The 25,485-nt window shown below is 44.4% G+C and overlaps 1 protein-coding gene across 3 annotated transcripts in view; it reads right to left on the reverse strand.

Annotated features, from left to right (window-relative positions):
- Positions 1 to 2,898: 2,898 nt before the first annotated feature.
- cux1b (cut-like homeobox 1b) overlaps positions 2,899 to 25,485 on the reverse strand; it is a 60,719-nt gene continuing 38,132 nt past the window's right edge. The window contains exons 9-23 of one of the 3 annotated variants that reach the window (XM_076734296.1): positions 24,556 to 24,604; positions 22,732 to 22,836; positions 22,071 to 22,259; positions 21,742 to 21,800; positions 21,324 to 21,366; positions 21,033 to 21,129; positions 18,867 to 19,667; positions 18,021 to 18,104; positions 17,422 to 17,523; positions 16,761 to 17,305; positions 16,498 to 16,639; positions 15,569 to 15,856; positions 15,245 to 15,433; positions 13,386 to 13,650; positions 11,341 to 13,025 (exon numbers count right to left, since the gene is read on the reverse strand). In XM_076734296.1, coding sequence (XP_076590411.1) covers positions 12,521 to 13,025; positions 13,386 to 13,650; positions 15,245 to 15,433; positions 15,569 to 15,856; positions 16,498 to 16,639; positions 16,761 to 17,305; positions 17,422 to 17,523; positions 18,021 to 18,104; positions 18,867 to 19,667; positions 21,033 to 21,129; positions 21,324 to 21,366; positions 21,742 to 21,800; positions 22,071 to 22,259; positions 22,732 to 22,836; positions 24,556 to 24,604 — 3,463 coding nt within the window. In that variant the 3' untranslated portion in view covers positions 11,341 to 12,520. Of the gene's footprint in view, positions 3,807 to 3,908; positions 3,974 to 4,066; positions 4,148 to 4,262; positions 4,320 to 4,947; positions 5,032 to 5,146; positions 5,264 to 5,363; positions 5,477 to 6,575; positions 6,780 to 11,340; positions 13,026 to 13,385; positions 13,651 to 15,244; positions 15,434 to 15,568; positions 15,857 to 16,497; positions 16,640 to 16,760; positions 17,306 to 17,421; positions 17,524 to 18,020; positions 18,105 to 18,866; positions 19,668 to 21,032; positions 21,130 to 21,323; positions 21,367 to 21,741; positions 21,801 to 22,070; positions 22,260 to 22,731; positions 22,837 to 24,555; positions 24,605 to 25,485 lie in introns of those variants that run through there. The other 2 variants (XM_076734298.1, XM_076734297.1) reach the window with 2 other exon arrangements.

Genomic DNA, 25,485 nt, shown 5'->3' on the forward strand with positions numbered 1-25,485 from the left:
GTTTGCACAGAAATCAAGGTTAAAGACTATTTAAGATCTCCTCCAGAAATGTGGAAAAGCCATAAAAAATGTTGAGCCCGGGGTCCACAGAGAACATCAGGGTTACTTCCTGTTCGCTTGAGGCTGTACATATTTAAATGATATTTACATTATTTAAATATGTTAATCATGTTTTTTTCTGTGCAATGACTGAACATTCCCGTCTCTTATCTGTGAATGAACATGATCCAAATTCATCCGTCACTTCCTATCACCTTCCCCAGATGAGGTGAGAGAAAGGCAGGGTGGGGAGGAGACATGGGGTGGGGGGGTGGTGCTGGGGGGTCATAAGAGAGAGAGGGACCGGATGCATATTCAGGATCCGGACTCGCTGATCCGGGATCACGTGGCTGAGTGATTCAGCCAGACGATGTCAGAGCAAATCAGAGCGCTGGGGAGCACTCAGCATGGAGCCACCTGACAGAGGAGGCCTGTTTCCATAGCAACACCCATGGGGGGGAGGGTGATGCAGGGCGGGGGGGTTAAACCAACTGCATGCAGACAGAGGAAAGGCAAAGGGAGAGAAGGGGGATTATTAGAGGCCAAAGTATGTGAGTGAGTGATTTATCCACGATGAAAATGAATGACACCTCCCCGAGACACACAAACAAACAGGCACCAAACTCCTTGAACACTTCTCCCTCTTTCCTCACACACTCCCACACTCTTTGTATCCATGCAACAGTCCTCGGCGGTTTATGGTCTGAGCTACTTAGAGACACAAAGGAGAAAAATCCTGAATGGTGTGTTCGTTCAATGAATGAGATTTTCACAGCCTCGCAGAAGTGAATGAAGAGGACGCCGCTGAATGGGAGGAAAAGATCTCACCTGCCACGCTAAGCACGAGTCATATGGAGCGCTTACATTAGTCCCCATACCAAAGTCTGTTCAATTTTTTAAGCATTTAAAGAACATTACAAAACTTAACATTATTATATTAGATATTTTTCTGTGAACTGTATTTCCTACATTATAGTTTAAAGTAATCCTGTACATTCATTAGAATTATTTAGTTTATGCTTAAAACATGAAACTCCTCCTCAAGAGCTCAAAATACCCAAATCCCAGAAATATTATCAGTCATGGCACTAGTGTCCTCAGTGGGAGCTACCTGAGGGATGTCGCCTGGGACATTTTATAGATGAAACAACAAATCAATTAACCAAATATGAAAATAATCTTTAGTTGCAACCCTCCTTGCTTCCACCCTAAGGCATCACTGGGGTCAATGCTTTCACGGTTGATGCTACAGGAAGACAACAGGAATTACATTCACATAAATGTCCCATTAAGGATGTTAAAAGCACATAGTAGGATATATGTAACAAAAAAAAACTGATAAGGCAAAGCAGGAAGAAGCTGTAAGCAGGCACAGACAAGACTACAGTCAGCAGAGTCGGCTAAATAATTCATATTATAATAAAACATAACTTTACTGCCCTCTGCTGAACCCATAATGGAAATGAAAAATCAAGGCAGAGAGACAGAGAGCTGAAATAATCCAATATTCTCCTCTTCTTACGCTCCCACAGACCAGCTAGTTTCCCTCGCTGCAGGATGACATTTTGCCCCTTGGAACGATCTCAAAATAAACATGACAGCGCACAAATTAAACTGCTGACCCATCATCGAGCCGTCATCAGAGGAAAGACCAGTCCACGTGAAATGACTCATCCACTGCAGTAAAAAATAACCTCAGGCCATTAGGCTTACTTAAGACTTTTGTTATTCCACAGATGGAGGTTGTTAATATTTATGGAGCTGCCAGTGGAGAAACAGAGAAGACCAGGGGAGGTAAAAGGAGCGAGCATCCAAGTTCGGGGGGGTTAAAGGTGAGCGGTGCTCTGGAGGGCAGAATGAGGTCTGCAATTGTGCTGAGAGAGCTCAGAGTCTGCTCTGATTGATAAGCAAAAAGGGGCTTAAGATGGAGGGGAGACGGTGGAGGAGGAGGTGGAAATGTGTCTCTGTGGTCTGCCGGCCTCGTTAGTCTTTAATGGCTGTGAGCTGAGGTGCTCTTTCGGCCTCTCATGAATAATGCAGTCTAATTCAGTTGTACTCAAACGCAGGCTGCCATCAGTGGGACTGCTGAGGCCCGATCAGCAAATTCAATCCCTCTGTGTGTGTGTTTCAGCGCGGACATTAGTCAGCCGCTTCCTCCGGTCTTCCTCTTGGGTCGACTGTTAAGCAGACCTTTCCTCGCTGAGTGCTCACTGTCAGCCCGCATTTGTCCCTCTACCATCATGACTTAAGAAAAGGGGACTATTGCAATATTACTGTAATGTTTAAATTGCAAGGAAAGTGCAACTCTATATTTTTGATATTGTTAAAAAAATCTGACAAAAACAGATACAGCATCATCAACCTGTTCCTCCCTCCATCAACACAAGGCCAGATGACGAGGAATGGAGTTCAGCGTCCTCGCTCTCATAATCTTGCTGCGCATCCCACCTCCGGCCTATCAGCAGTGAGAACCTCACTGCCCCTCTGGACCACATGTATGACAGTTTCCTCGGCCATCAGCCACAAAATAAAATGTAAAAAAAAAAAAAATTGGGCCGTCTGTTCCTGAGTTATGATGTTGAAAAATGTCCAGAAAAGTGATTGTGCTCAACGTTATGATGTCACAGTAAAGCTGAACTTTGACTTTTTGGATATAAAAAGACATCACTTCATTTTATCCTCTGACACATTTGTGTGAAATTTTGCCATAATTAGCGCATGAAGTCTTGACTTATGGTCAAAAATGTGTTTTATAAAGTCGCAGTGACCTTTGGCTATCAACTTCTAATCAGCTTATCCTGGAGTCCAAAGTGGACGTTTGTAAGAAATTAGAAGAAATACACATGTATACAAGAAAAATTACTGCATAGTCTTTATTTGTAATACGTTAGTCAGAAAAGAAGTAAGCAGGTAATCATGCACAGTATTTTGTCTTAGAGAAGAGTATTGGGATCACAGACTCAGTAACCATTCGTGTATTACTGCTGCAAACCTTCACCTGTCAGGTCAGGAGCAAACGGTCTCTGAACAGAAAGCACGAGTAACGAGGTGATGTCTGCGCCGAAGACATTAAAATCTGTACTTACCAATTAATCGATCAATCACACGCAAGTATGGCAAATGCCAGAGGAATTAAAGTAAACTTAGAACTGCTGTATACTTTGTTCCATAAGCAGAACATCCTAAAACTACCACCTTCTCCTGATGACAGCACGCTCTCCAATCAAACATCAATCATAACGTTAATCATTTCACCTTTAATGTTATATCAACTTTATTCTTACTGATTAAATTCTCTGATTATTAATAATTTCAGCAAAACCCAGAAAAAATAAAATGCTACCCGAGTATCGTGGTCCCTTTGGTGTGGGAAGATAAACGGACCCTCAACCTCACACACTATCAATGATTAGATCGCAGTATTATGCTAATATAAGACTATAATAAGGAACTTTAAGTTACACTTTTGCTCGACTTCTATATTAATCACAGCTCATTAAAGATCAAGAATCTGGATATGAAAACAAGAAGAAGCTAATTTGGAATCAACTGTTTTGATTTATAGTTCACAGCCCTAAACTGCCCCCTAGTGGAGACGTTAGCTACTGCAGGAAAAGTAAAGCTCTGTCTTTATGAGGAGCATAGTTAGGTTAACTTCGCATGCTGCTGAGCGCTGAACCAGCCTGACCGCACTGGGGCGAAGCCACTGTGGGACAGCTTAAAGGTTTTGGTCGTTCTCGTGGAATTGGTGGAGGTGGTCAGCGTATCTGAGAGGAACAAAAAATGAAGAAAATTCAAAAATTGCATCAGGTACTTTCTAATATGATCAAAACAGCATATTCAGTTCATTGAGGTGCGAATGAACCCACTTCTTAGCGCAGAAAGCGGTGCAGTCCCTGCCGATGCTCTCGCTCCACGCAGTCTTGTACAGCACCTGAAATCAAATCACAGTGAACAGTTTGGATCTGTTTCCCTGAAGCTGACGACACGCAACCAGAAACACCTCAGGGGGTGACGGGAGACCTACCAAGAAGACCAAACAGTGCAGGAACAGGGTGTAGAAGAAGGCAACGGTCCTGGCCATCTTGTTGGAGAGAATCACACGACCCTGAGAGACAAAAACAGAAGGATTAGCCAAGAAGTTGCACCAAACACATGAACTGTGTGTGTGTGTCTGTGTGTGTGTGTGTGTGTGTGTGTGTGTGTGTGTGTGTGAGGCCTACCAGGCTCAGAGTTGCTTTATCCCAGGGGCTGAGGCTCAGGTATCGGCGCTGACGCTCCTGCAAACAGAGCAGCTGACGTTAATAAAAAAATACAGCGGTGCAGCAACACACAGGGACAAACACGACGTTTTTTATGCAAAGAAACAAACTTCATGCATTACATTTGACAAACTTACTAGAGGGGACAGATAATTAAGAATTTGTCGCAGAGAGCACTTCACAAAGTTTAGAAAGTTGCCTCTAACTCGTCAACTCACAAAACTCTAATTTGTTAATGGAGTCAGGGGCTGATTTGCCGCCACCCCAGATCACTCCCATGCAGGTTTGAGGACAACGAGAACACATGAAAAATAGCAGGCGTAAACGCAAAAGGCAAGTTTGTTTTTCATCCAAACACAACGTGCTGCGCTGCACTCTGGACACCGGCGGCTGAACTGGAGCCTTATTCTCAACAGTCGTTAATTATTTCTGGATAATGCCAGAGCAAAATGGACAATCTACAAGTAAGATTTTGACCTTTGAGTCTGCAGGACTGACACATGACCAGGCTCTACTGGAGCCGTGCTGGAAACACGGCGCCCTGTCAGCCGTGAGCAGAGTAGGACACTACGACAGTAAACAACTAAATGTTTTAAGGAATGGCTGCAGAGATGATTTTCATGTGACACATGTCCATGTCCTTTACCTTCCTGCTGAAGGATGCGAATGGATCCAGTCTCTCCTCGTACTGGGAGGAGTAGCGCATCACGGTGTCATCGCTACCTCCAGCCTACAGTGAACAGAAAAGGCACACACACACTTACATTTCCTCCAAACAAGAACGTCACCTGTATCGAGCACATTAGCGTTCACGCAGTGTCTCACACACACACACACACACTCACTCTGCCAGGGTAGCTCTGCAGGAATTTGATTTTCTCGTAGAGTTTGATGTTGTCTGCTCTCAGGCTGTCCAGTTCATTCTGCAGGGCCTGCATGGTCTGCTGCATGGAGCGGTTCTCCTGCAGGGGGGGGGGGCACAGGAAACAAACAGATGAGAAATTAGCTCCCCCAGAAAAAAGACGCAGGAATAAATAATGTGTGAGAGGGACTGTGACGCACAGCTTCCAGCTCCTGGTTGCGGGAGCGAAACCTCTCCCTTTGGCTGGAGATGATGGAGAGCAGGGAGTCCATCTGGCCCTGAGGAAGCTCAGGGTGGGAGATCACACCTGGACCTGGAGAAAACAGATAAAACAACACTCGAATGCCACAAGTTGCATTTACGGTCATACATGTGGGTTGATTAACAACATCGTGAAAACAGGTTAATTTAACTATATTTCGTGGTCACACTTGATGCTGTTACATGTTATATTTAACTCATGTGAACACTTCAAAACTGGACTCTGTCTTGACTGTCACATGGAAGGAAAGAAACGCTTACATCCCTCTTATCGGGCTGCTTTGCAGTATTTAAACAGACAGCCCCCCGCAGAGCCTCAGCTCAGCAGGTTTACCTCAGTTCAGTCAGAGACGCTGTGCTGTCGGCATGTCACACTTCAGTGTCTTCAGTGTTCTGCCGGTGAGGACTGACGCTACATTCGCGCGCTCTCACCTCTTTCAGAACAAAGACTTTTCAATGTGGAAAATTCACACAAGCATCAAAGCTGGTAGATTATTTCAAAGACAAGACTGAAACGTTGCACAGATTGAGCAAATGCTTTTAACCTGAGAAGTTAACTTTTTAGAAGAAACATGAATCCTTTGACGGACAAAATGTTCATCTGTCTCGTCATATGATGTTTTTTTCTGACGTGTACAGGAGGAACAGAGCAGCCGACTCAAATGTCCCTGACACTTCAAACCAGCGCGTGAACGTTTATTTAATACTAAAGACACTGAGGATTTATTTACTCAACCAGCCTCCGATTATGAGGAAGTGTACATCAACACATCGTCAGCCAAAGTTGAATCAGTGTTGCTTATTTCACATCACACGTCTTCTTTACTCTTTAATGCTATACAGCAAGGTGTCATCTCTCACTTTAAGTTTGGACATCAGGTCATCTTTTAGCTGCTTAGCTATCTGTCTGAAGACGCTTTAAGCTTAAAATTAAAGGACTATTTCAACTAAGAAAAACCTACATGCTCTTAAATGTACCAATTCAAATGTGTTACATCACTGACATACAGTGAGGAGGCTTAATGTTTCTCTGAGTCAGGGGTCCAGAGAGAATCACTGTACAATGACACTGGTGAGGCTTGCTTTTTTTAAAAATGTGACATAAATTGAGACATAATGTTCGGGGCTCCTTTTCTAATCCAGGGACGTACCGGCGAACATGGCAGTGGCCTCTTTGATCGGCTCCGGGATGCTCCCCATGTCGCTGATCTCTGACCCGTCCGCGTCGGGGCGCGGCAGGGACGACATGGCCTGGATGGTGCTCAGGTCGTGCTCCAGCTTCAGGATGAGCTCCTTCTGCTCCGCGCTGGTGCGCACTGCGGACGAAAACTCCACCTGCAGCTCTGCGTAGCGGCCTGTCAGGAGCAGAGAAGAGCCGTTAAGATCATTTGCAGACCGTTTCTCAATCGGGTTTTCTCGTTCGTCTTCATATTTTGCTTTGAATTCCCAAAATAACTCACCTGCGGAGGCTGTAAATGGCAGAAGCAGTCCAGCATCCACAATATCATGAAACCCCTCAAAGACTCCCCTCACTGTCTACTCTTTCCTGGCTTTCTAACGGACCTCTTTCTCTGAGAATACTTCTTTCACAGTACACAACACAGCACATTTTCAACAGGATTTCTGGCAAAGAAAAAAAAACTACCACAGCACACTTTTAGTATTTGTATAAAAGAGATTTACTTCAATTATCACACCTAGGGTGCATGTGAATAATAATGATGATGAATCAAATGTCAATCATAACAAATACATTGTGAACGTTTCATACAGTGATATTGCTTTTCAATGTTGTAGAAGGGACTGTTTTACAGTGCTGAGAACAAACAACATGATACGTTTAGTAAATAGAAAGATAAAGAAACAATGATACATGAGGAAAAACGAAAGGGAGGGTGACCCCGAAGGAGAAAAAAGCATCTCAGGAGTGACAGAAGTGCTAGGGAAACAACTTTCAAAAAACGTCTTAACCATCCCTTTACAGTCATGCAGCCTTTTGTACTACAACACACATGTACGCGCACACACACTCACAAAATAAAAAAATAACATTAACAAAAAAAAAAAAAAACAGTGGGAGAAGTTATGAGAATTATTATTACTTCCACATTGTTGATGACAGGTTGGACAAATCATCTAAAAACTCGCTAAAGCCTCAACAAGCATCTTAAAGCTTTCCAAAAGGGAAGGGGGGGGGACGCGGATCTCCCCAGGTCATTTGGTTGTCAGACTACACTGTGGTTTAAGCTATGGGTGAACTGAAGCGACGACACAAGGTAGCAACATTCAGAAAAACTGTCAGCAACCTTTCAACAGAGGTGGATAACTACTTCACTATTTGGCTTTTTGCTTCCTCTTTTTAAGTCTTGCGAGCGTTCGCTGAAATGTTTCATCGCGCCGGAGTCGACCTCCGGCCGTCAAACCTGTACAAGTTCAGCGTGAAACAACTGAGGAGATACGAGGAAAATGGTTTAAGACTTAAAATTAGCTGGAGCCAATGTGAGAGGTGAGTGGAGAAAGAAAGAAAAACAAAAAAAAAAAAAAAAGCACGCAAGTGTGTGTGTGGGTCGGGGGTTTAAAGGATGAGTGTATTGTGCTGTATTATGTGTGTATGTATTACTGAGTGTGCTATGCATACAGCACCACTGATTTGGAAAGTGTTTCCTTACAAAACCCACTTCATAAGATATATTCTAAAAGTATTACAAAAAACATCTGAGGTTTTTCTTTCTTTTTCTTTTTTTCTTTTTTTTCCTGAATATGGTGACCAGTGCTGCTGTTCGGGCTTCCATTACAACTAATATGTCAAATGAATAACCACTACTTCAACAGATCATACAGTAAAGCTTTACAACTTCAGAAAACATGATATGATATACAGCATCTGTTACACCTTTACAATGTTATTCAACAGTGTATAGAATCATCTGATTTAAATTTGTAGAAAAATATCTGTGGATCATGGAAAAGTCCTGAATCGTCCCTTCTCTCCTCCTGCCTTCAAACAAAAGCATACTGTGACAATAGTGAATCAATAGCTACTTGATCGACCGTATTTACACGTCTCTTTTCCAAATAACCATTAGAATTGGCACACGTCATTATCAATACCTGTAGTGCCATTATCAATGTCACAGCAAACCTGACACAAACAGAAAAATACAAAATGCCCTATGAATAAATTCAGTGTTATTACAGTGTACGCTGTTTCTGCATGCTTCCTCCTTCATTCAATGCTCTGGCCTTTCGCTGCTAGTTAGGTTATGTACAACGTAAGAAATGCATTGTGGGAAAACAACCGTCTGAAATGGGACCCGGACGGAAAAGCGTCCGCAGGTCAGTCAAAAGAATACACAAGCTTGCTTTCTCCTCGCTTTTTCACTGCACTCCAGCGATTATATACAACCCTCCCCAGAGAGCAGAGATAAAGTCGACTTTAAAGTACCAACATGAAGTGGATGAGAAATAAATTTGGATCAAGATGCGGGATATATTATGGACAAATCAGGTGAAGTCGTCTACATCTAATGACATCACTAGTTTGGTGCCCTGCTTGGCAGTTAAAGGCACAAATCTGATGATCTCACATGGTTTAGGCGAGTTGATGGATCTGGCTATAAAATGGCAAATGGGTTAAGTGCTTATACTTTACAGTAGCTATTCATCACCATAAAACATACTGTGGTTGTCCAGTCCAAGCAGTCCAACAGAAGGCAATAAGCCCTCAGTATTCTGCAGAAGACAGATGTTTCACATCCGCCGCCCACAGTAAGAGCCAATGTTTGTGGAATTTTACAATTATTAGATACACTAGAAAATCCAATTTTAGCTAATGCATCTTAATGCAGTGCAATGAGGTTATCAGTATCTTTTGACAGGCTGCCAATATATCTGGATGTGCATTCAGGGGAAGGGGAGGCTTAAGGATGAACTGAGGAAATTTTGGATAGAAACCAAAACAATTTACTCATAATATCTACAACTGTACAGGACAATGGCCCTTTTCTGTCACACAGTTCTCTGTAGTTTGAAATGGTGGGGCTGCTGTATACGAACACAGATTGTGATGTAGAAAACATGGGTACAGCTATCTTATGTTTTAATTTTAGTGTTAGGATGCAGATACGGAGTCTGTGCTTGGTTCACAACCACTTTTTTTTTTTTTTTAAAAAAAAGGCATACATTTCCCAGCATCCCGGGATCGTACTCTGTTGTAGTGTTTACAGACCCTGTCCAAGGTAAGACCCTATTAAGTGCTTTGTTACGGACTGCAATATAAATTCTGCATAATCATAGGCTGGCTATCTGTTCAATCTGGCGTAGCACACCTGCTAGCTGGTACACTTCTCTAATCTCAATTTGGCAGATATGACCTCCTTCAAGTTAACATGTGTTCTCAAGTTTAGGTAATTTCAGTTGACCTATTTGACAAAGTGTATAGATTTGGACCTGTTAATTATGTTAATGTGATTAACGAGTGGGCGACCTCTATCTAAAGAAAGCTGTAGGCCCTGCCGAGCGTTAGTGTTGGGCTTGCCCAAGAAACAGCCGAAAAAAAAAAAAAAAAAAAAGAAATTCCAAAAACATTATCGGAGAATAGAAAACAGGAAAAGAGATATGCTATCATATATTCACTGATCTTGATATGTCCTTTGATTCTCTAGCTAGCAATTTAAGAGCATAACTGTTGTGGTAAAAGCTTTATGCTTACGGGAGCATGAACTGCAGCAAACACATTTTCAAAGCTATTGAAATGACACTAAACTTTAGGATTCATGAATATACAAACAAATGAGAACTAGTACATCTTTGTAAATATTAACCAATACTGCCGGCAGTCTATACGTCTAATAAAAATGTTACTTGCCCTCAGGAACAGTATAATCCCTTAAAAAATAGACAACTCAAATGATAAGACATTAAATGAAAAATACAGCACCTATAAATAAGCAGAATAAAAACCAAACTATAAATGCAAAATAGCAATAAAACCAAGCTACAGTAAATCATAGTATTACACTACTTTGTGAGAAGATTAATGTAATGGTAATGCATCAAACAGCTTAAAGAAGGGTGTCAGTTGTGCACTAGTAGTGTGTGCAAGTAGATACGAAATATGACCCAACTCATTGGAAACACTGAACACTCCTCAGTCGCACACACTTGTGCACACGCATGTATTGACAGGCGTGTGTGTACATGCACCCGCGCACACACACACACACACACATACACACAAAGGGGAGGCAGTAGGCTGACAGGCACTGAGGGCTTGTGTGGGACAGGGAGGAGGTGATATGCCTTATAATTTGTAGTGTATACAGTAGAATTCAATGCAAAAGACTTACATCCCTGGATACAGGATAGACAAGAGGAGAGTGGTAACTACTCATACCAGGGTTGGGGTGAATTCACTTTGACGGCAATCTACAGAAAGTACAGATTAGTAAAGTACTGTACATTGCAATTTATTCGCTACAACCCATTTTTTCAGTCAGAAACGTCATCATCGATAATCTGCTTCTTCAATTGAATTCTGAGTGAATTGACCTCGACCCTGACTTACATGCAGGCAAATACAAATGCACACGAGATACACACACACACACACACACACACACAGACAAAAATAAACACACGCACACAAACGCGCACGCTCACACACACTCTTCCTGATTTGGCCTATAAAAAGATGTGTGTTTGTGAGCAGAGAAAATTTGTCAGTGGTGCAGACACACACACACACACACCCAGCAGGTCCAGTGCTGGGTAAAGCTGTGACGTGCACAACCTAAAACAACAAGAGACACGTAAAGTATCACCATGTCAGACAGCTACAGTACTACGTGGATTCATTGTATCGTATTTCAACAACGCAACATTATTCCATTCTAATTTGTTTTATTTTTTTTTTTTAAAAACAGTAACTTGTTATTCTCTTATTTTCTGTTCTTATTTTGTACTAATTAAAAATGCTTCCTAAAATTCCCTATTTTGTACTCTTTAGAGTCAATAGACTGTGCAATCTCTTATTGGCAACCAAATTGCAATATCAAAAAAAGAGATCATCCTTCATCCGTAAAAGAAGGGTTTAAGGAGGCAAAAAGAGGGTTCCTTCCTTCCTTCCTCTTCAGATGAGTGCGTGTGTTTGTGAGGAATTAAGAGATCCTTCTGGCCATCACATGGCTGTCAGCAGGATAGGATATGGGGACACAAAAGGTCAAAGTTCATCTTTCTTACATCAGTAACCATGGCAGCTCAGCCGGCAGGCCTTCCACTACCCTCTTAAGAGTGTAGGAGTGAGATAAAAAAGAAAACATGCTGCCATTGAGAACACACACACACACACACACACACACACCATTTTTGGGTGTGTATATACACACACGCACACACACACACATGCATACTGACACAACCCCTGACATACAAACACGCACATACACGCACACACGCAGTGAGTGAAAAAGGCAAAGGGTTTGTAACAGTCACTCTACAGTGTGAAAAATGAGGCGTCTCACTGAGTGAGGGGAGGTTTGTGGACACTTGGGAGGTGAGAAGAAGAGCGGAAAAAAAATCTCCTTTAAGAAAGTGAGAGTTCTTGTAAGAGAGTTCCTGTCTCTATCTATCATCTATCAGTGTCTATCACTGTGACAGCTGCTGTGTCAGGCCTTGCCTGTGTTACTGAGTCCAGGTTTCGACCCCAGCTGTGGGTCAGACCCCAGCTCAGGACTAACCAGTCTGGTGCACCAGTGGCTGGTGATAGGGGGAGGTACAGCAGGGCCGGAGGCCAGCAGGACGGCTAAGTGCTTTTCTCAGTACAAAAACAAAACTCAGTTTAAAAAAAAAAAAAAAAGGAGAGACACGCAAGTTCTCTTATTTTGTTCTTCTAAGTATTCAGTAAATCTTCTTTTTAAGGGTTTTGCCAACCACTCTTTGTTTCTTTCCTCTTTTCGGAAAGCTTCTGTGTAATAAAAATGGCTGCTGAGCTTGACTTTGGCTGTGTCCACTCTCCAACTGGAACAGAGCAGGAGGGGTCCAAGGTTAGAGGTCGTGAGGTTATGAGACAAGAGGGATGAAGGATGGTCAGGGGGAGCTAGAACTCCCACTCTGAGGGATCCTCTTTGCTGGCAGCCTTCTCCAGCCTGTGGATGATATTATTGAGATTGGCTGCTTTCTTCTTGCGCAGATTGTTGTCCCTGGGGTTTCTGGCAGAGCCAGAGGCTGGGATGTTAGTACTAGAGGCAGAGCTACTGGAGGACGCCTCTGTGAGGCCGAAGAGCCCCAGTCCACCCTGTCCACAGCTGGAGCCTGGCCCGGCTAAGCCTGAGGTGGTGCAGTCTAGCTCGGCAGGGGAGTTATTAGAGCCCCCTGCCTCAGACTCAGCCTCCATGTCGTGGTCTTTGCATCCTCTGTGATCCTCCAGGCCAATGCCCAGTCCCTGGCGTGTCTCCACTGTGCCCTCAGATTCTGTCCCATCACAGCTGTCCCCCTCTCCTGATTTGGACCCGCGGAGGGAAGGGGAGCCCCCCTCACTGCCAGGCCCTACTCCTCCAGCTGCCTGGATCTCCTCTATGAAGAGCTCTCGCCGGATACGTGACCTAATAGAGACACATGATTTCAGTCATGCTACACAAATCCTGAAATACAATTTGTCATGTATGAAGCATCTTAAACTCTACTCTGAAAATACTGTATGAGTGTAATGATGAGAACTGGGCAGGGCACGAACTAAAGTCCTTCCTGAGACAATTATTTAACAATACAACATGATTTAATATATGATTGATCAAATACAAAAACTAGACCAGTCTAGAACTGTCTGTATACACAGAGAGGATTATGAACTGCACACAAACGGAATTAGATTTATTTAAACGATCTCAAATACACTTTGAAGAAGAACTTGTGATGCAAACACTCGATCGCAATTCAAGTGTGTCTCTTTTCCAAGCACTGACCTGTAATTATGGAACCAGTTGATGACAGTACTGGTCTTCAGGTTGAGCTGGGAGGCTAGCTCCTCAATGGTTTTTGGGGAGGGATAGGGCTTCTGCTGGTAGGCCTTTTTCAGAGCCTCCTTCTCCTCAGGGCCCAACACCACCCTGGGTTTCTTCAGATGCTGTTGTCCCGGGCTCTGGGAGCCCTGGATGTAATCTGGCCCCATTAAGCTCCCTTCCACAGAATGGCCATCACTCAAGGAGCTCAGCCGCCTCTTCATGTAAGCTGAACAGTGACACAAAAACCACAGGGGGGGAATCAGTGCCACAGAAAATCCATTTATGCACGAAGAAATATGAGGAATACCGATGATAAAATGTGCAGCAGATTGGTGATCTGGTTTAGACTCTACAAATTTCTCTCCATACTGCAGTTAACAGAGGCTAGTGTCCGTAATATTCATGCAAAGTAGAGCTTGTCCAGTCCATACAGCTATTGTGGATTAGCTGACTGAACTACAAATGCCATCAATTAATCAACTACTACAATTTCTGTGATTTAACCAGCATAAAGCACATTCTCCTGGGCTTTACTTCACAGCTAAGCAGACTGTGAGTAGTAAACCTTTTCAAGATGTGGGTTAGACGGTCTTGCTCGTCAGAAATCGGTCACATTGGATGTTCTATGTTTGACTGATGTGTGCCATCAGGAACTGTTACCTATTGTGCATCAGACACAGTTTGAAAAAAATAACCCTGCCATCCTCTTCAACATCCACTAGGTGGTGCTATTGCATTTCTCTGGAATCTAACAATGAACGCATCTCTTCCATTTTACAGCAAACAAGCAGAGCCATTCACTTCGGGCACCAGCAGCTGAAAATGAACAGCTCATGGCAGCTTTGCATGAGGTTGACATTTTCTCAACCCCAATACACGCTGCCAGATATATTAGTGTTGCAGGGAAAAAGCCCTCGGAGCAAGGTTAGACCACTCTGAAAGTTGTACGCTGCCTCGCAGGCTTGCACCACAAGGGTGAGAGGTCAAATACGGTTACTCTAGACTAGGTCCATGTCTTTCCTCTGGGCTCCGCTGTTGGGCAGGACTTTACCCCATTGCTATTTGGATGCATTACTTTGGGGTCAATAATCTAAAACAAAGTTGAATGGAGAGTAACCCCACCCGTCCAAGCCGCAAACACACTGGCGAGAGGTCAGTTTTGTTTTTTGCCCTTGTCTGTAGTTTGTGATATCAGGGGGTAAACTGATGCTGGATGCTTGTGCCTACTGGCAGGTTCAAATATGCGTATCCCATCTCTACAGAGAGAGCTTGAAGTGGGCAGTCAGGGGTCACTGTGAGGCAGCTAGGAAGGCAAGGCCTCTCGGCTTCGCCGATTCCTAAATGCATCACGCAAACAGAGGAGAATAAAGAATGATGGAGTGATAGAGCAGGGGCTAACGAATGATAAAAATACGAGCTTATAGACACGGGTGATTATTATGATGATGATGATGATGATGAAGAGGAGTGCTGATGACTGTGAGTAAGCAGGCCCCCGGCAGTCCCCTAGCTGTCACATCTAATACAGTATGTGATGTCTGCAGTCCTGATTGGTACTGACATCACACCAAGATGACTGTGATCTGCACAACATGCTCTGCTGTCCTGCACAAAGGATATTGTGTGTGCAGATGTGCATGTGTAATTCAAAGGCTGCTGCTTGTGTCTTTTTTGCGAAAGTATTTATAAAGTAAATGCATGCTTAAGCAGATAACATGAAGGTTTTGTCTTTTGTCTCAGGCTTCTGTTTATTATATCTGACGGCATGCGGCTGTATGGAGTGTGCATTTGTTTCCCATCGTTGAGCTTTGACTACACACCTTTCTTCTCCAGGCGTTTCATGTCCATGAGTTTCTCCACGCTGTGTGGATCCTGGAGCCAGAGCTGCATGCGGACGAAGGGCTCTCTGCCCTTCAGGCTGAGCTTGTGCCAGGGTTTGGGCCTGGCCAGCAGGTCTGAGACAGAACCCTGAGTCAGACCCAGGATAGTCTCCCCAAACAGACGCTGGCCTGGTTAGGCGGGACACAGAGGAGGATGGTCATTTCAGACAACTGATTCAAAAGCTGAATTATTCATCAATAGGGAGGGAAGGGGGAGAGAAATAGCAACTGAACAGCACAGACAGCATTCCCTGTGTTTCTTACCAAGGTTATTATCAGTCAGCACCTCCTTAACCTTCTTGGTAATGGCGTAAGTATCAAGCTCAGGAGACATTGCGACCATTTCCTGGATGCTGAGACCCGAATGACCAGGTACGGGCAGCGAGGTGCTGAGCTGAGACTCCCCACCTGAAGGATCCTCAGACAAAGGTTTGAGACTGGAGGACTGCGAGGCGAGTGGATCTCCTGCGAGACCGTTGATTGACTCCTCAGCTGAACTGAGGGGCGATTCTGGAGCGGGGCTGCAACTGGCCGATGTCTTGGGAGTACCCTCTGTTTGAGCAGGACAGACAGGGCAAGAAAGATCACACAGGTTAGAAGACATGTTACTATGTAAGAAAACAGAGTTCCATTTCCTCTCCCTGCTGGGATTGGGAGGGACTTCAGTCATACTACATCAATTAATTTAATTCCTGTTAAACAAACAGCAAAGGTGCTTAAGTTTTCAGTTTGAAGCTTTTTTGGCTTCCTCCTCCTATTCCTTCATCTCCCTGTCTCTGTCTGTGTAGTACTGCTGTGCAGCTCAGCAGGCTGGAAGAGAGCAGTCATGAGGAGCTGTCAGTGTACATTAGCTGCTGTTTACACCCCCAGAGAGAAAGAGAGACACGCACACGCATACACACACAGAGCTGCCATCTGGCGCTGCAACACTAACTTGTCTATGACATGACAAACCAGCAGCTTGCTGGCTGACACTGCCACAGCACTGAGGATGGGGGGATGGTGGGAGGTGGAAGAGGGAGGATGGGGGTGGTGGTGGGATGGGTGGGTGGGGTGAGTGACAGACTGACAGTAACAACTAGCCACTAGCTCTAATCAGGCTTTCAGAGTAATGCTCTAGCCCAAGGAGCCTGGTTGTGTGAATCCACAGACTCGATGTGCTGGTTGTGTGCATGTGCATGTGATTTGTCTACCTTGGTTCTGAGCCTGCTGGATGTGTGCGTTTTGCCCCTGGTCTCCATTGAGCCATGGCTGCATGCGGAGGTATGGCTCTCTGCTCCTCTGGTTCAGCTTGTTCCACGGTTTGTGTCGAGAGAGGCTGTCACTCAATATTCCCTGAAACACACAACCGGAGAATGGCTCAGACAAGCAACCACTGCAGAGTAAAAACAGAGTAATAAAGACAGCAACGGCAGAAAACACACACACACACAAGCTTTATTTTTGCCCCCCTCACCTCTTTGGAGTCCTCCTGGTTGTGGTTATCCTCTGCTGTCTGGCTGGCTATGGCCCTGCGGTGGTCTGTATGCATGTTGCTCCACCACTGCTCTCTCCAGTAACCCACCCCTCCAGAACTTCCAGAGCGGGCCGACCCCTCAGAGCTCCGACCCAGCCTGAGAGCTCCGTCAGCAGACATGTCGATCCCTGAAGAAGCCCTGCCCTCCCTCTTCACACTGGAGCTGAAGTCCAGGATAGGAGACGGAGATGAGGGGGAGGACAAGAGGGAGCTGGGAGGCTTTTTGAGGGAGAGTGCCAGGGGGTTGTAAGGAGGGAGGGGGGCGGTGAGTGGTGAGCTCAGGGGGTCCCTCTGAGATAATGATACTGTGGAGGAGGAAGAGGAGGATGAGGCTTTGAGTATGGGTTCCAGTGCAGCCTGCTGGGCCTCCATCTCTCTACGAGCTTGCTCTAGGATGGAGCGGATAGCCTCGTCCGATCCGCTGCCCCCACCACCTCCGCCCCCTCCTTTCAGTCCTGCATATGAGGGTTGAGCATGGGACAAGTCTGTTGAGGGAGGAGAAAAGGGCCATCAAGGGAGAGATGACGACTAACACTCACAACCACAATGTATCATCTTCAATGCTTGAGTCCTCTGAAGATGAGAAAAAACTACGACTCACCAGCTTTCTGCACCTGCAACTCTCTTTTGGCCTGCTCCAGAATTGACTTGATAGCCTCATCTGAACCCGCCTCTGGGGTGCGGACACGGGCGGTAATGTTACCTGGAAGGAGAGGAAGAGGGAATGGGAGGAGATGAAAAACCATGTCAGATTAAAAAGCAGAGATAACCAACAATAACGGAGCCTATAAGGACATAAAGTAATTACACCGTAGCACAGCACAAAGAACAACATTCCCACCACTGAGCTACAAGGCAACTACACTGGAGGGATTGTCATAATTTCTCTGGTCCCTCTGGAGCTCACACATGCACACGTGCTACAGGGTTCATACAGTAAATGCTCCCCACAGAATAACAACTACCAATAAAATCCCTAAATACACATGCTGGCTTGTCCTTTGACGCAAGTCACTGGAACTGTGTGGTTACCTTCAAGGCACATGTATATCTTTGTGCCTGCCCGCAAATTAATAAACAGCAACTCACACGCACGCGCGCACACACACACACGCACGCACCATAGATACAGTTCACCCCGACACAAACATGCCACACAGACAGAACGTGCTACAATCTCTGTGTGTGAAGGGGACAGACCTGTGTGTGAAGCTGTATTGGAGAGGGCTCTCCGCTTCGGAACATCCTGAAACACTCGGCTAAGCTGGGGCTGGCCTGAGCCCTCTGTTAAAAACAATATACCACACACTATGTTACAGCACTTGTGTGTTTCTGTTCTTTTACAGCTAGACTATATGGTGCCCTATGATGGTCTGCAAATATATGGAATGTGTGGACGCTTCCATCCAAATGCACATTACAGGACCATAAATGCATTGATCTTCACCATCTGTGGCCCCAGTAGGAATCAAATCTCTACCTCTGACAGGAATATTAAACTAGTACAAAGACAAAGTAGTGAGGGATAAAATATTTAATAGTTGTATTAAGCAAGGGCATACTAACCACAGCCTTATTTTTTACATGGACTATGTCTAGGACCAGAGTGGTAGACTTATTTTATTGTGCCACAGAGACCACCTTCAATCAGAAATGTCCTGATGCGTTAACAAAAGCAGGCCCAGGCTAATCGAATCTACCCGTAGTTAACAGTACCCCCGCCTTCCTCCTAGTTCCCATCGATCAATACTATTGATGTGTGAAAGGTTTCTGTATTGACTGCGATAGCTAGGAGAGGCTCTTGGGATCAGTGCGTGACTAGGAACTCACTCAAAACACACAGGTGTGGCACAGGATGGGAGTTAGGAAAGAGAAAGAAAAATAAAAAGCTAGTCCATATTGACAAGCTAATCAATGGCTCTGTGCAGGGCTGTACACACACACACACACACACACACACACACACACACACACACATGCAAGACACACACACACACGCGCACACACTCGCACACACGCTGACACATGAAAGAAACACAGACTCACCTCTCTGCCGTCCCTGGATGCTGCGCAGTGCAAGGATGTTCTGCTCATCGGCGAGGAACTGCCTCATCTTGTGGAAGGGCTCCTTCCCTCGGATGGTTAGCTTGTTCCACGGCTTTGGTCTGGCCAGGATCTCACTGACCGAACCCTGGGACAGTCCCAGCACATAGTGGCCAAACACACGCTGACCAATGTTGTGCTTGATCAACTGCTCTTTCACCTGCCGAGCGATCTCTGCTGTGTCCATGTCCTCCCCGTCCAAAATACTTCCTGTGGTGGCGTCAGAGTGGCTGGGTGACGGGGATGGGGCACTGCCAGCGGTGCTGCTCCCGTTAACAGGAGCCATGTCTGGGCTGGCTGGAGGTGGCTGGGGGCTGCTGGCTGCCAGTGGGATGGCAGCTGACCCAGAGCCAGGGGTGGAGGTAGGGATTGAGCTGAGGGTTGGGGTGAAGGGGGTGAACAGTAAAGCCCCACTGGGGATTCCAGATGATTCCTGCAAGGCTTTGGAGTAGAAGGTCTGGAGCAGCTGCCGCTGAATCAGGGAGTTCAAAGCCATCTTACCACCCACCAGAGGGAACACAGGGGAGTAGAAGTCCTGTCCAATGCCCGTAGGAGTGAAAGGGTGCGTTTCGCTGCTGCTGGTTGTGGTGGCAGTGTTGAGGGGGTCCGTATGAGTGTGAGACAGAGGGAGCTGAGAGGAAGAAGGAAGAGAGGGAGGGGGAGGAGGGGGCGAGGAAGAGGGGTCGCTGGGCATGGTCTCCTCCTTCGGTGTGGACTCTTCTGTCCCTTTTCGCCCGGCTGACCCTACAAGAAAGGTCAAACACACCATGCATTATGGGGGAGTCAACAAAAAAGGGGTTCCAAAAAGAGAGAGAAAAAAATAATTAACAAAAGTTGAAAGTTATCTTAATCAAGTCTTTTCCAAATTAGTGAACTTTTTCCTTTTTTGCAAACCCCCCCAGACAAAGTGCCCATGCATTTGTGATTTCAACCTTTCTTGTAAGCCACAGCCTGGAAGAAAAAAGGACAAACAAAACAATTGACACTGTGCCACTTAGGCAGATTAGCTTGGCCCAGGGCTCAGTCGCGCTCTCTCTCTCTCTCTTTTCTCTCTCTCTCTCTCACTCGCAGGCAAAGTGGAAGTAACTGGACAGGGTAAAATGATGTCCTTAGATAGCCAATACACCATGTGAGTCCTCTTCCACGCTGCTGCGGCGGTTTCCTAATCACTGATAAATCCCGTAGCAGATACAGCATCACAGTCTTTAGTTCATGAAAAATACATCCGAGAAAAAAATGGTGCAATAAAACTCTTTTGAAAAACAATTTTTATGGCTGAACAGAAAACAGATGCATGTCACACAAAAAACAAAACAAAACAAAAAACACAGCTGTGCTCACTCTGAGTAAAGGCCTTGCTTCACTTCTTTCCTGAATAGTTAAGACTGATTAAATTTTTACATTCACCAAAACAAATAGAGAAATGAAGTATATTTTCTCAGTCTTGTAACTACTGGAATCCATCTTGATGATAAGCGCTGGGAGAAATATTATTCTAATGCATAACCATTGAGACTTACATGATTGAGTAAGACAGTAAGCTCCCCTTACTGTGAATGTTAATCAATTCAAAGCTATTCAACTATTCAAGCCTAAAGCCATGACATTTCAAACCCATAAACACTGCTGCAGAGGGCAACAGTCCTGATGTCTTGGCGATAATATGGTGTCCTCATTTTTGTGTACTGCAACTTTGTTTCGGTTCAGGTTGACCTCCTGCTGTGGTATTCAAACACACCAGATATCCATTTTCTTCCTCTCCATGAAGTGTGAGACTAAAGCAACATTTCTGTACCATGGTAACGCATTTCTTTTGCACATTGAGGACCCAATATTGCAAATTCGTTCCAAAAACATACATAAATGGTTTAAGTATTCTCAGAGAAAAAGAATCTACATACATACATATAGTATGTATGCACTACCCTGATATAATCTCTTCACCTTACCTGCAGCTGAGGCCTCATCTAAGCTCCCATGAATACTGGACTCCCCCTTCTGTGGGCATTCTTTTGTCTCTGCTGGTCTGAGTGAAGGTTTCGCAAAGACACTCTGGCCAGTGTTCATGAATCCAGCCCTTCCTAGAACCTAACATTTGGGCAGACTTACCGCTGAGTTCAGTGTTGGCAATGCGCAGAGCGGCGCTCTCGGACTGAAGACTACGGTTCCTCTCCAGCAGCAGCACCTCCAGAGGTTTGGATGAGTCCTGATGGAGGAGACCAATGGAGCAGAAATTAAAATGAGACTTTTCAAAATAACTGTGCTCCAGCGTCTCCTTTCAGTTATTGATTCTTACTGATTGAGTTGTACAATTTTGTTCATCAAGGACCTAATTATGATTACTGCAACGTTATGGTCCAGTGCTAAAGGTCACTCATGTCTGTGAAGTGTAACTTTTACCTGCACAGAGTCAGATGTTCCAAACTCCATAGACTTGAGGATGCTTAGAGAGAGAGAGAGAGAGAGAGAAGTTCAACATACAATGCACTCACATAAGCGCACACACACTGTGTAGTACACTATCTTTTCTATTTCTGTCTCTTTGAGGGCAAAGAAAGGATAGAGGGGCAGGAGACACACTACAAAGCTACACACATACAAGCTTCACCTCTATAATGACACTAGATTGAGTTACAAATCTTAAATGAAGACATGCATCTTGTTTAACATTGTTAAAGACATCAAACGCATACAATAAATAGACCTGTGCCGGAGAGAGAGAGAGAGAGAGAGAGAGAGAGAGAGAGAGACACACACACACACACACACACACACACACACACACACACACACACACTCCTCTGTGCGTGCTCCTCACCTCAACTCCTTCTTCACCTCCTCATAGTCAGCTTGCTTCTGCAGTTTCTCCTCCAGTTCCTGTAGATTACAAGCAGATGAAAAGACATGAAAATGAATAAAATAATAAAAGCAATCCTTGGATCTGTATGCCATGTACTTATTTCAGTGGCTTGACTCTAGATAACAGAACAGAGCGACTGCATGCATCCATATAGTTACAGGTGTGATCAGTATACACAACAATGAGGGGGAAAAGACAAAAATAGAGAACCAGTCTTATTAGAAATTAACAGCTAAAATATATGAAATTAACCATGAATAAGCTGCAGCTGTGTGTTCTGTGGGTACCTTGAGAGTGGCAGTCTTGCTGCTGAGCTGCTGCTCCAGCTGTGTAATCTGGGAGCTGGTGGTCTCTCGGAGTTTGGTCAGGCTGGCCTGCAGTCTCTGGACGTCCTCCACCAGCTGGGCGGTCTCCCTTTCTTTGGCCCTGAGCTCCGCCTCCAGACTTGAGTGGGATGCCACCTCGGCCGCCTGTTCCTAAAGGCCAAAGAGGATGGCAGTTTAATGTAATGAGCAAAATAAAACCTATACGAGCAATTATAAAACCACCCATAAAACGTCCTGCTTTCAGATAGATTCAATTAATCACTGCAGCAATCAGTATTTCTGTGCCAGACAGACGCTGATGCACTAATTATCGTTTCAAAAGGCCTCCTCCTTTACATCAACAATCAGGAGGTATTCATCACAAGCAGATACTTCGGTCTGGCAATCAGTCTCAAAGTTAACTAAGTCCCAGCTCTGCAGTCTGTTGAGCAGGTCCAATAAAATTGGTTAATCAATACACCAGTCACCTGTTGACTCCAAAGCCTGACCTTTAAGATCAGTGATCCATAAATTGAAGCTTTAATCAGCTGATCGCCTCCAGCATAAAAAGGCCAAGCTGATCTTCAGCCTGTCAATACCTCTTTCTCTATCAGCCATCCAGTAAATCAGTGAAATGTGTTACCGTGTCAGGGTCGGCCTTGGCCGGGCTGCTGAGCTGCTGGGATTGGTTACTCAAGGACAGCCGCTCTCGGAGCGACTCCGCCTCTCTCTGAGCTGCTTCTGCTCGCTGGAAGGAGAAGAGAAAAAAGTGGAAGGAAAATCAACTAGTGCAGACTGAAACATTGTCAAACATGATCAATCTAATGGTCAATTCAGAGCTACTGTGTAATGCGCTTTTTTTGGTGTGTCCGCTAGCCCCAGAGAACAGCTGAAAACCTACTGCATGTATGTAGCTGGAGAGAGCAGACAAGCAAAAGTTCTGTCAAAAATAAGTGTTGGACAAGCGGTTTTCCAAAAAGGCAAGTTTTCCAATACACTATCATCTTCTACCAGCCGACTGTGTGCCTGTGGGGTAAGGAAGCCCACCCCCTTGAAGCATAAACACATACATACACTACAGAGTGGAGGTACAAAGAACGCAAATTAAGTGTGGAACGATGGCAGAGGGTAAATTTTTCCTTAATTGAAAATATTAAATTAGTCCTGAGAATTGAGATGATACCCGATGCCTCGTATTTATGGCCAAACTGCCATGCTCCAGTTGGGAATCATCTGCAACGCCGGCCAACTTGCCATCATTAGGAGTTACAGGGAGCCGATTCCACAGCGCTCCTAATTGCAACCATATTGAGAGCTGTTATTGACTGGGTGGGAGCTGGACTGCTAGTCGCAAAAGAAAAATCCTGTTTTCCATTTTCTCCTTATAAAAGCGTATAAAAGTCTGTGACTGAGCTGGAGGCCATGCTGTCATCCTCTGTAAACCTCAAATCAGAAGTGTGAATAGTGTGTGTGTGTGGCATTATAGTCGGAGCGCTAACCTTCGGGCTAATATTAACATTACATGCCTATGCTACCCCTTTGGCCACGAATCATACTCTTGGGCTAATAATGAAAGTTAACAACAATGACATTAACAGATACCACAGGAATATTTACAACACAAGGGCAGAGGGCGCGCTAGGGGGCTTATTTCAGCTGGTTTAGTAGGTGTGTAATAAACATGTGAAACAAACAGCAGCCCTCGCAGTAATAAGCAAGTCATTGTTTGTTAATATAAACCACATTTCATAGATTGTGAAGAGATTAAGAATATTTGCATCTAAATGGGTAATGCTGGTGATGTTCTGTATTATATGATCTATTCTCTCATCAAATCCCATTAAAAGACCCAAAACAAACAGTGTGTTAGTCCAGCTTTCCTCACCTCTTTCAGCCCCAGTGCTGTTTGTTCCTACTGAACATGTAAATCTTTGTAAAAAGGGGTCAAGAACATATATAAATTGATTTTTGGAGCTAAATAAATTCCTAAAAACAGAGCTGTACTGTAGTTTTCAACAATTTGGTGCGTTAGTGACTCCTCAAGGCAGCACGCTGGTGTATGCGGGATCAAAATAAACTAGTGTCCATTGTTCAATGTAATGAAGGAACATGTCATCCAGTGCAACTTTGTGGCTTATTGATGTGTTTTTAATCGTTTTTGGATGACAGGGAAGAACTATGGCACGATAAGCCGTGTCAAGCTTTATAAACAGAGACAATACTTGTTAGTAGAATAAATTAATTGTTGGTTTTGGTCACTTCATGACTTTTGTTGACAGAAAGACAAATACTGAACATCACTAGACTGACCCAGTAAAAACACACATTTTATCTGAATGATTTCTGCCAAAGAACTCTTTGTGCTGCTTTCTCAGTATTTTAACAATAAAACTTGTGAAGCCCAGCCTGGCACACAATTGGGACAATGCCGTGTAAAAACATACAGTCCAGATATTGAGTAGGTTACCTGATTGGCTCTTTCCAGGTCCGTCATCACCATCTCAATCTCATCAGCCCTGAGAAAGACATTTATTGTTACAACAGAGGATGTGACAGTGCTTCAAGGGACTCACGCAATTACTGCACACAAATAAAAACAAGGAATGGATGAATAGATGATTGGCAGGAAGAAAAGTACACTCTGCACATGTCACGTGTGTGTGCGATTGTTCAGAGAGAACACATTTAGAGAATGCCGGTGCCGTGTCCATTAAGCTACTGTCTAAATTTCACCTTAATCCATTGATTGTGAACTCCATAACCCAAACAGCTTGTATGTGTGCGTGCATACATGTATTTAAGTGTGTGTGTGTCTATGTGTGTGGGTGTGCACATGTAAGCCCCTAAACCCAGGCCACACTAAAACAGAGGGATTACATTAATAGAGCTCTAAGTCCTAATACAGCAGACTAATCTGCTATGAAGCTGTGTGATTGTGTCTGACTAATGGTCTGGATGGGGGCCATGGTTCACCTCTCACTTGCTAGAGGTCAGAGAGCCGGAATACATCCCCATAATACCACATATCATTGGACTTTTGAGAAATGGTTGAACAACTGTCTTTAATGAACGCCTTTCACTTTTCTACAAACAATGACCGAGATGTGGAAGAAACTTCAGGATGACAAAAAACACGACGGAGAGACAATGAATCTACATTTATTGTTAGACTAACTGCATTAAATTTCAGGTTATACACAATGTCTAAACTCATTGTGTGTATGGGTGTGTGTGTGCGCGCGCCCCAAAGTAAATTTTCAACACATTTTACAATAAAAAAATGCTATAAAATCCTGACAAATGTCCCTGGTCAGAAGAAGAAGAAGAAGAAGAAGAAGAAGAAGAAGAAGAAGAAGAAGAAGAAGAAGAAGAAGCAATGCGCATGCACTTTTCATTT

The sequence above is a fragment of the Chaetodon auriga genome, chromosome 7, assembly GCF_051107435.1.
Source record: "Chaetodon auriga isolate fChaAug3 chromosome 7, fChaAug3.hap1, whole genome shotgun sequence".
Classification (NCBI taxonomy): Eukaryota; Metazoa; Chordata; class Actinopteri; order Chaetodontiformes; family Chaetodontidae; genus Chaetodon; species Chaetodon auriga.